The following is an 11,715-nucleotide window of genomic DNA, read 5'->3' on the forward strand; positions in this document are numbered from 1 at the left end:
TATAAATATGTTCAAGGATATTATTATGTGTTCAAGAATATGTTCAAGAACAAACATCCTTGTTCAAAGATACATATTCAAGGATAAATATGTTATAAATGTACTCAAAAGAGTTGGGTAAATAGAGAATATCACAAAAATGAAAACTATAGGCCGAGCACAGTGATTCATGCCTGTAATACCAGCACTTTGGGAGGCTGAGGCAGGCAGATCACAAGGTCAGGAGATGAGACCATCCTGGCCAACATGGAGAAACCCCATCTCTACTAAAAATATAAAAATTAGCCGGGAGTGGTGGCACATGCCTGTAATCCTAGCTACTTGGGAGGCTGAAGCAGGAGAATCGCTTGAACCTGGGAGGTGGAGGTTGCAGTGAGCCGAGATCGCGCCACTGCACTTTAGCCTGGGCGACTCCGTCTCGAAAAAAAAATAAAATAAAATAAGAAAAAAGAAAATTATACAAAATGGAAACTCTAGATCTAGACAGTACAAAAAAATTAAAAATCACTGAATGAGATTAACAGCCTATTGAAAACAGCAGAAAAGGTCAGTGAACTTGAAGCCACATGAAGAGGCATTCTCCAATATGAAGCACAGAAAAGGGAAAAAAAAAAAGTTTGATACTTTTTCTTTCTGTAAGAGACAGGGTCCTGCTCTGTCACACAGACTAAAATGCAGTCGTAAGATCACGGCTCACTGCAGCCTCAACCTCCCAGGCTCAAGGGATCCTCCCACCTCAGCCTCCCGAATAGCTGGGACTACAGGTATGCATCACCACACCCAGCTAATTTTTTGTGTTTTTCTGGAGACAGGGTTTTGCCAAGTTGCCCAGGCTGGTCTCAAACCCTGGGCTTCAAGCGATCCACCTGCTTCACCCTCCCAAAGTGCTGGAATTACAGGCATGAGCCACCATGCTCACTTAAGCCCAGAAGTTCGACACCAGCCTGGGCAACATGGTGAGACTCCATCTCTACAAAAATACAAAAGTTAGCCAGGTGTGGTGGTGCATGCCTGTAGTCCCTGTTACTCAAGAGGCTGAGATGGGAGGAACCCTTTAGCCCAGGAGGCAGAGGTTGCAATGAGCCAAGATCATGCCACTGCACTCCAGCCTGGGTGACAGGGTGAGACCATGTCTCAAAGAAAAAAAAAAAAAAGACCAAACTATAAATATAAGGGAACTTAATGTGACAAAACCATCTACCAAAAAAAAAAAAAAACTATAGAAAACATTTTTAATAGTAAAACATTTACTAGATTCCCCGTAAGACTGGGAACAAAACAAGGAGGTCCATTCTCATCACTGCAACGTTATCAGGAAGTCCTAACAAGTGCAATAAAGGTAAGTGGGGGAAAAAACACATAAAAGTGGTAAGAGAAGAATTCCTTTATTCACAGATGACATGACCGTGTAGAAGGAAGATTCTAAGAAATATATAAAACTAGAAAAACTAGTATGTGAACTAGTAAAACTTAAGTATAAGATCATAGCATACAACGTCAACATACAAATATTTCTGTATACTAGCAGCCAACAATTTCAACACAAAAGTAAGACAATTTCATTAACAGCAGCATCAATACAAAGAGACTTGAACAAAAATGTGATAGATCTCTACAATGAAGATGAGAAGATCTCTACAATGCTGAGAAGAAAACCTAAATACATGGAGAACAATCATATTTATGGACAGGCAGACTCAGCATAATTAAGATGATCATTTTCTCCAAACTGATCTACAGATTTAACTCAATACCAAAATCCCAGCAAGCATTCGGTTTCCTAGAAATTGACAACCTGATTTTAAAAACGTATATGGAAATGCAAAGGACCTAGAACAGTCAAAACAAATTCTGAAAAAAAAGTTGGAGAAGTGTATCACCTACTTCAAGACTTAATATAAAACTATAATTATCCAGACAGTGTAGTACTGGCATAGCAAATACAAATCACTGAAATAAAACTGAATCCCAAAACAAACTCATACATAGCCAACTGATCTCCCACAAAGGCACCAAGACCACCTAGAAAAGGAAGTCTTTCCAACAAATGCAGCTAAAACAACTAAATATTAGTATATAAAAAAAAGAATAAACTTCAAGTGAACCTCAAGTTTTACCTCATCCCACACACCATGTTTCAAGATGAATCAGATTTAAATGCACAGGTAAAATTATACAACTTCTTAAAAAAAAAAAAAAAAGACAACAGGAGAGTATTTCTGTGCCCTTGGGGGCAAGTAAAAGACTTCTAAAATAGGACTCAAAAGGCTATAAACATTAAAAAACATTTTTTTTTTTTTAATATACTGGACTTCATCAAAATACAACACTTCTAGGCCAGGCGCTGTGGCTCACGCCTGTAATCCCAGCACTTTGGGAAGCCAAGGCAGGTGGATCACTTGAGGTCAGGAGTTAAGAGACCAGCCTGGTCAATATGGCAAAACCCCGTCTGTACTCAAAATACAAAAATTAGCCAGGCATGGTGGCGCATGCATGTAGTCCCAGCTACTCAGGAGGCTGAGACATGAGAATTGGTTGAACCTGGGAGGCAGAGGTTGCAGTGAGCCAAGATCGTACCAATGCACTCTAGACTGGGTGACAGAGCAAGCCTCTGTCTCAAAAAAACAGTTAACACTTATGCTTATCAAAAGACCAGCCATAAACTGGGATAAAATATTCTTAATACATATATGACAAAAGACTTGCCACCAGAATACACCAAGATCTCCTACAAGTCAAAAATAGACAATCCAATCTTTAGAAATGTGCAAAAGACTTGAATAATCACAGCACAAAATTATACAAATGGTCAATAAGCTCATGAAAAGGTGAGCAACATGAGTCAAGAAATGCAAATTAAAACCATAATGAGATAGCATTTCACACCCACTTGGGCAATTAAAATTAAAAAGACAATACTAAATGTTGACAAGGATGTGGAGCAACTAGAACTCACACACTGCTGAGTGTATACACAACAACACAACCACTCCAGAACACTGTTTTACAGTTTCTTATGAAGTCAGACTTCTATCTGCCGCATGAGTCAGCAATTTCACTCCCGGTATTTACCCAAAAGAAATGAAAACCTATATCCCCACAGAAAGACTTTTACATGAAAATTTCACAGTGCCTTCATTCATAATAGCCAAAAACTGAAAATGAACTAGATGTCCACCAAAAGCAGAATTATATGTTCATATAATTTATATAATGGAATTCTACTCAACAATTTAAAAAAAAAGAATTGGCCAGGCGCAATGGCTCACACCTGTAATCCCAGCACATTGGAAGGCCAAGTCGGGTGGATCACCTGAGGTCAGGAGTTCAAGACCTGACCAACATGGTGAAACCCCATTACTACTAAATACAAAAAATTAGCCAGGCGTGGTGGCGCATGCCTGTAATCCCAGCTCCTTGGGAGGCTGAGGCAGGAGAATCACTTGAACCCAGGGGGTGGAGGTTGCAGTGAGCTGAGATTGCACCACTGCACTCCAGCCTGGGCAACAAGAGCAAAACTCCATCTCAAAAAAAAAAAGAATTATTGGCACATGCACCAATATGGATGAATCTCAAAATATGAAAAGACACAAATGGGAACATAGTGTATTATTCCTTTCACCTGAACTTTGAAAACAAGCAAAAGTAATCTATAGTGACAGAAATCACAGATGTAGTTGCTGGGGGTGGGGAGCAGTATTCATTATGAGGTGACACAAGGGAACTTTATGGGGTGAGGAAAATGTTCTATACCTTCACTCAGGTTTTAGTTAAACCCAGGACAGGGATAGGTCTATACATTTATCAAACTGATTTTTTAAAAATATATATATATATTTATAAAATAAAAAATACAAGAATAGCTACTCCTGCTCGCTTCTGGTGTCCATTTACATGAAATATATTTTTCCACCCCTTTACCTTAAGTTTATGAGTCCATGTGTGTCTGGTGAATCTCTTGAAGACAGCAGATACTTGGTTGGTGAGTTCTTAATCCATTCTGCTATTCTGTATCTTTAAAGCGGAGCATGTAGGCCATTTATATTCAACATTAGTATTGGGATCTGGCGTACTATTCTATTCATCGTGCTATCTGTTTGCCTGAACACCTTGTTTTTTTTTCTTCACTGTGTTATTGTTTTATAGGTCCTATGGGATTTATGCTTTAAGCAGATTCAATTTTGGTATTCTGATAATTTATTTCAAGATTTGGCGCTCCTCTTAGCAGTTCTTGTAGTGCTGGCTTGGTAGTGGCGAATTCTCTCAGCACTTGTTTGTGTGAACAAGACTACTTCCCTTCATTTATGAAGCTTTGTTTCACTGGATACAAAATTCTTGGCTGATAACCGTTTTAAGGAGGCTAAAGATAGGACCCCAATCCCTTCTAGCTTTTAGAGTTTCTGCTGAGAAATCTGTTAATCTGATAGGTTTTCCTTTATAGGTGACCTGAGGCTTTTGCCTCACAGCTCTGAAGATTCTTTCCTTCATCTTGACTTTAGATAACCTGATGACTATGTGCCTAGGCGATGATCTTTTTGCGATGAATTTCCCAGGTGTTCTTTAAGCTTCTTGTATTTGGATGTCTAGCTCTCTAGCAAGGCCGGGGATGTTTTCAATTATTCCTTCAAATTTGTTTTCCAAACTTTTAGATTCCTCTTCTTCCTTGGGAACACCGATTATTCTTAGGCTTGGTCGTTTAACAAATTTATTGGAGGCTGTGTTTTTTTTTTTTTTTTTTTTGTCTTTGTCAGATTGGGGTAATTCAAAAGCCTTGCCTTTGAACTCGGAAATTCTTTCTTCTACTTATTCAATTCTATTGCTGAGACTTTCCATTGCATTTTGCATTTCTCTAAATGTGTCCTTGATTGTCAGAAGTTGTGATTATTTATTTATGCTATTTCACTGGAAATTTTTCCATTCATATCCTGTACCATTTTTTTTTTTTTTTGCTAAGTTGAACTTCACCTTCCTTTGGTGCCTCCTTGATTGGCTTAATAATGACCCTGTGAATTCTTTTTCTGGCAATTCAGAGATTTTTGTCTTGGTTTAGATCCGTTGCTGGTGAGCTAGTTGACCTTTTCAGGGTGTCAAAGAACCCTGTTTTGTCATATAACCCCAGTTGTTCTTCCAGTTCCTTCTCATTTGGGTAAACTATGTCCGAGGGAAGATCTGGAACTCAAGGGCTGCTGTTCAGATTCTTTTGTCCCCCAGGGGTGCTCCCTTGATGTGGTGCTCTCCCCTTTCCCTTAGGGATGGGGCTTCCTGAGAGCCAAACTGCAGTGATTGTTATTTCTCTTCTGGATCTAGCCACCCAGTGGAGATACCAGGCTCCAAGCTGGTACTGGGGAATGTCTGCAAAGAGTCCTGTTATATGATCTGTCTCCAGGTCTCTCAGCCATGGATACCAGCACTTACTCCAGTAGAGGTAGCAGGAGTGTGAAGTAGATTCTGTGAAGGTCCTTGGTTGTATTTTTGTTAAGTGCGCTGGTTTTGTGTTGGCTGGCCTCCAGCCAGGAGCTGGCGCTTACAAGAGCACATCAGCTACAGTTGTATAAAACTGGATTTTTTTTTAACTGAAGATCCGTGCATATCATATGTTAATTTTATTTCAATAAAAACAAAAAGCATCGTATTACTCATAGACTGATCTCATCTCATTATTTAAACTATATCTCATATACACATTATGTTGAAGACGAGGTTTTGGATCAGTGAGGTTTTAGCTAATAGGTTAAACATAGGCTCTTACCTTGCAAATCCTTGGGGCAGTTCTCCAAGGCCATAGAGTGGATAAAGGTATGGGCTTTTGCCATATCTTGCCAAAGACTCACTGTAAAGTTTAATTCTATTAATGGTTTCATAACATGGTTGATCTAAGTAGCTGGAGAAAAGGAAATGAGTATTAGGAAAGGGCTTTAGTTTTCACTCATTATGTTCAATTTATAATTTTTTTTGAAGAGATTTCAATCCACTATCTTCATTTTGTTTTTTCTTTTTTGAAACAGGGTCTCACTCTGTCACCCAGACTGGAGTGCAGTGGTGCGATCTCGGCTCACCACAACTTCCACCTCCCCGGCTCAAGTGATTCTTCTGCCTCAGCCTCCCAAGTAGCTGGAATTACAGATGCACACCACCACCGCCCAGCTAATTTTTGTATTTTTATTAGAGAGGGGTTTCATCATGTTGGCCAGGCTGGTCTTGAACTCCTGAGCTCAAACGACCCACCCAACTTGGCCTCCTAAAGTGCTGGGATGACAGGCCTGAGCCACCGCGCCCGGCTTCTGCCTTTATATTTCACTTAAGAGGCCCCAACAACTAATTCCAGCTAGAATCTCTGCTTTCATAGTGTAATACGGCTAAGTATTTGTTTTGTTGGAATTTCCACTTGGAAGAATTGGGAAATTTAGTGAGAATTTCAAGAAAATACAAATCTAAAACCAAAATACTTACTCATCAGTTCTATAAAGTGCAAGAGCATGACCAGTAAAATCTATAACATCTTGACCCAAATCAAATTTCTTATACACCTCTCGCATTGTGGTCTTCTTAGGATCAATGCCTTCAAAAGTTCTTGGATCTTTTTCATCGAAGTTGGCAACATACACTAGGAATTTCCTGAAGCGACGTTTTTCAAACAGTCCCATGAGGCCTAAATAAGAAAGTATTTTTCACAAAGCATACTCACAGTCAGACACTGAGAAGAAAGTATGAGAGCAAAGTTTAAACATGCCATGTTATCAACTGCAGATGCAGGATTTTTTTTGGACAGAGTCTTGCTCTGTCACCTAGGATAGAGTGCAATGGCGCGATCTCAGCTCACTGCAACCTCTGCCTCGTGGGTTCAAGCGATTCTCCTGTCTCAGCCTCCCGAGTAGCTGGGATTATACGCGACCACCATTATGCCCAGCTAATTTTTCTACTTTTAGTAGAGACAAGGTTTACACCATGTTGAGCTGGTCTCAAACTCCTGACCTCAGGTGATCCGCTCACCACAGCCTCCCAAAGTGCTGGGATTACAGGCATGAGCCTCCGCCCCTGACCAAATGCAGGATGCAATTTAGGATATGGGAGTTTACACAGCATGGCTTCCAGTTTCACAACACTTTAAGATAAACTGACTCGATTATAACAGGGTCACTTATAAAGTCTTCAATTTTACTATACAAGTAATTAAAACCAGAACCTAAGTGAATGAAAAATGTCAAATTTGTTTCTTACTAGGTACAAGGTAAATGTGACTCTGAACAAGTATCCATGAAGCCAGCCATCTGAAGAGTCTTCCTTTGACAACTGTGATCTACACTCAGGCAATTGCCTAAATTCTGAATGCTCTTCCTTTTCTGCCTCTGTATGCTAAGATACAACTGGGCATTTAATGATAACAGTTTAAGACACCAAGAACACATTGACCTCAGTAAAATGTGCATGCTGCTGCTGCTGCTAGTCACTTACTTTACTGAAGTCCTACATAAGCAACCAATTCACTGCATTTTACACTAAAAAACAGAAGAAGAAGCTACAAATTACCACTTTATAAATCCGCAGCTTTTACTACTGGGCTGTATTTAAACTAATCATACATGATAGACAAATAGCCAATAAAAAAGAAAATGTTCTGGTTTTATCTCCCTTCTCCCCCCTTTCCTAAACTGTATAGCTATTTTTAAAATACAACTACAGTTTTAAAAACAAACTCTCAAATGTTTCTATTGACAGCTTCATGTTTTGATAGATTTAATATTACAGTCAAGATCATTTTCCACCCAACAAAACTGAAAATTAAAACCATGAGGCTGGTCGGGTCGTGGTGGCTCACGCCTATAATCCCAACACTTTGGGAGGCTGAGGCGGGTGGATCACTTGAGGTCAGGAGTTCAAGACCAGCCTGACCAACATGAAACCCCATCTCTACTAAAAATACAAAATTAGCTGGGTGTGGTGGAGCACGCCTGTAATCCCAACTACTTGGAAGGCTGGAGCAGGAGAATCACTTTAACCCAGGAGTTGGAGATTGCACTGAGCCGAGATTGTACCACTGCACTCCAGCCTGGGCAACAAAAGCGAGACTCCATCTCAAAAAAAAAAAGAAAAAAAGAAAAAGAAACATGAGGCTATTAATGACAACTGACTACATTTAATTTTTTTAAAATTAAGATTTACAACTCAGCCTTTTAGATGGACGGAATGTACACATAGTAAAGGCATAAGGCTGAATAGAAATATCCTATTACCACATTAGCACCATACTTAAGACACAAGCGTAGTTGTCAGAGCTGGGTATAAGACAGGCAAAAGGAAACATAAATCACTATTTCAATGCAATTAAAACTTAGGTATCATATTCCGGTTGGCACAGCCTGTCAGAACCTAAAGCTATTACTAACATTTTGCAGTATCTCCCAACCTTCGTTTATTTAATAGAAACTTGAGTTGCTGTTACCAACTTCTGTTTTAATCAAAATCAAAATCTATCATGTTCCCTTCTCTTTCCTCTCCTTTATTTTCCTCCATTACCTGATCCTTACCCAGAGAGGGATGGAAATCAGTGCCACTCCTGTTTTACACAGCACAGTAGAGACGTCCTGGCTGTTTTTCCATCCCTTAATTCCATGTTGCTATGCATGGCGCCAAATAGTGGTCTCAGTGACTAGCTGTTATGGCACCAGAACCAGATATAATTGTATTACAAACACTCCAGACACCCAGTGCTCATTCTGAAAAACTCCTAACTGAAAAAGTTCAAATCAATGTGTTTCTTACTGTGTTTAATTTTTTTTTCCCATAGAAACAAGGTCTCGGCCGGGCGCGGTGGCTCAAGCCTGTAATCCCAGCACTTTGGGAGGCCGAGACGGGCGGATCACGAGGTCAGGAGATCGAGACCTTCCTGGCTAACACGGTGAAACCCCGTCTCTACTAAAATACAAAACTTGCCGGGCGAGGTGGCGGGCGCCTGTAGTCCCAGCTACTCGGGAGGCTGAGGCAGGAGAATGGCGTAAACCCGGGAGGCGGAGCTTGCAGTGAGCTGAGATCTGGCCACTGCACTCCAGTCCGGGCGACAGAGCGAGACTCCACCTCAAAAAAAAAAAAAGAAACAAGGTCTCATCATGTTGCCCAGGCTCCTGAAGTGTTGGAACCACAGGTGTGAGCCACTGCACCTAGTCCTACTGTGTAATTTCTTACAACTACTATTTATCTATGCTGATGCCTTCCCAGATCACCTTATTTAAAGCATCCTTCTCACACTCCCTCCTTCCTCTTTCCCCACAGCAATGTATCACTATCGGATATGCCCTTCTGTATTTACAGTTGTTCCTTGAATAACATGTCTGAACTGCCACTTTATATGTAGATCAGAGGTGTCCAACTTTTTGGGTTCCCTGGGCCACAATGGAAGAAAAAAATTGCCCTGGGCCACGCAAAAAATACACCAACACTAACGATAGCTGATGAGCTTAAAAAAAAAATTGTGAAAAAAAATCTCATAATGTTTTAAGAAACTTAACAAATTTCTGCTGGGCTGCATTCAAAGCTACCCTGGGCCACATACTGGACAAGCTTGATGTAGATTTTTTTCTTGTCAATAAATGTACTGATTTTTTTTTTTTAAGACAGAGTCTCACTCTATCACCTAGGCTGGAGTGTGCAGTGGCGCGATTTCAGCTCACTGCAACCTCTGCCTCCCAGGTTCAAGCAATACTCCCATATAAGTGTCCCAAGTAGCTAGGATTACAGGCATGCACCACCAGACCTGGCTAATTTTTTTTGTATTTTTAGTAGAGATGGAGTTTTACCATGTTGGACAGGCTGGTCTCAAACTCCCGAACTCAAGTGATCCGCCTGCCTCAGCCTCCCAAAGTGCTAGGATTACAGGCATGAGCCACTGTGCCCAGTCAAGTTTGTTTTTTAAGTTCTATATTTTATTTTACTTGATTTTTTTTTTTCCTTTTTGAGATGAGATCTCTGTCACCCAGACTAGAGTGCAGTGGTGCAACCACGGCTCACTGCAGCCACCAACTTCCTGGGCTCAAGCAATCCTCCTGCATCAGCCTCCTGAGTAGCAGGGACTACCGGCTATTCAGCTAATTTTTCTTCTATTTCCTATAGATACAGGGGTCTTACTAGGTTGCCCAGGGTGGTCTCAAGTGATCCACCCACCTCAACCTCCCAAAGTGCTAGGATTACAGGCATGAGCCACAGTACCCGGCCAAATGATTTTTTTTTTTTTTGAAGAGATAGAGTCTTGCTATATTTGTATATATCGCCCAGGCTAGAGGTGTAGTGACTATTCACAGGTGTGATCATAGCACACTATAGCCTCAAACGCCTGGGTTCAAGCAATCCTCCTGCCTTAGACTACCAAGTGGCTAGGATTACAGGTGCGCAGCAACAAGTCCGGCAGATCTGTGACAATCTGAAAAAACTTGCAGATGAACTGCATAGCCTAGAAATACCAAAAAAATAGAAATACCAAACAAAATTAGAAAAAAGTAAAGTATGTCATGAATGCATAAAATATATGTAGATATTAGTTACTATCATAAATATACACAATTCTATTTCAAAGTTAAAATTTAATCACAAAACTTATGCACACAAACACAGACCAAACATGATGCCACTGTAAACAAAGAAAGATGTAGTATTAAGTCTTAACTGCATAAGATTAACTGCAGTACACACTGTACTACTGTAATTTTGTAGCCACCTCTTGTCGCTAATGTGGTGAGCTCAAGTGTTTGAGTCTCTTAAAACTATGTGACAATAATCATCTCTGCATGAGCAGTTCACCTCTCCAGTAAACTGTCACAGTAAAAAGTGATCTGTCCTTGTTCTCGCATATTTTTGCATATTTTTCATCGTGTTTAGTGCAACACCATACACACTGAGTAAAATGTAGGACCCACAGGGAGTGCCACTGATGCTGAAGTGCTCCCAAAAAGCAAAGTCACGACATTACAAGAAAAAGTTGAATCCCTTGAAACATACCAACTGACTTCAGGTCTGCAGCTGCAGTTGCCCGCCATTTCAGACAGACAATTCATCTCATACACACACACACTAAACTTTTGGTATCAATAAATCCAGTATGGTACTGTAAATGTATTTTCTCTTCCTTATCATTTTCTTAGGGGCACTGTCTTTTTCTATAGCTTACTTGATTGTAAGAACACATTATACAATACATTATCACAAGGCCAGGTGTGGTGGTTCACACCTGTAATCCCAGCACTTCGGGAGGCTGAGGCATGTGGATCACCTGAGATCAGAAGTTCAAGACCAGCCTGACCAACATGGTAAAACCCATCTCTATTAAAAATACAAAAGATTGGGAGGCCGAGACGGGCGGATCACGAGGTCAGGAGATCGAGACCATCCTGGCTAACACGGTGAAACCCCGTCTCTACTAAAAAATACAAAAAACTAGCCGGGCGAGGTGGCAGGCGCCTGTAGTCCCAGCTACTCGGGAGGCTGAGGCAGGAGAATGGCGTAAACCCGGGAGGCGGAGCTTGCAGTGAGCTGAGATCCGGCCACTGTACTCCAGCCTGGGCGACAGAGCGAGACTCCGCCTCAAAAAAAAAAAAAAAAAAAAATACAAAAGATTAGCCGGGTGTAGTGGTGCATGCCTGTAATCCCAGACACTTGGGGAGGCAGAGGCAGGAGAATCTCTTGAACTCGGGAGTTGGAAGTTGCAGTGAGCCAAGATTCTGCCATTGC

At 40.8% G+C, this 11,715-nt stretch overlaps 1 protein-coding gene across 1 annotated transcript in view; it reads right to left on the reverse strand.

Moving 5' to 3' along the window:
* The window catches only part of GDI2 (GDP dissociation inhibitor 2), a 51,699-nt gene that overhangs the window by 13,022 nt on the left and 26,962 nt on the right, over positions 1–11,715 (reverse strand). The window contains exons 5-6 of the mRNA XM_017872446.1: positions 6,451–6,649; positions 5,750–5,881 (exon numbers count right to left, since the gene is read on the reverse strand). Of these exons, the coding sequence (XP_017727935.1) occupies positions 5,750–5,881; positions 6,451–6,649 (331 nt within the window). The remainder of the gene's footprint in view (positions 1–5,749; positions 5,882–6,450; positions 6,650–11,715) is intronic.

This window comes from Rhinopithecus bieti, unplaced genomic scaffold (genome assembly GCF_001698545.2).
Source record: "Rhinopithecus bieti isolate Rb0 unplaced genomic scaffold, ASM169854v2 scaffold_6933, whole genome shotgun sequence".
In the NCBI taxonomy this organism is placed as follows: Eukaryota; Metazoa; Chordata; class Mammalia; order Primates; family Cercopithecidae; genus Rhinopithecus; species Rhinopithecus bieti.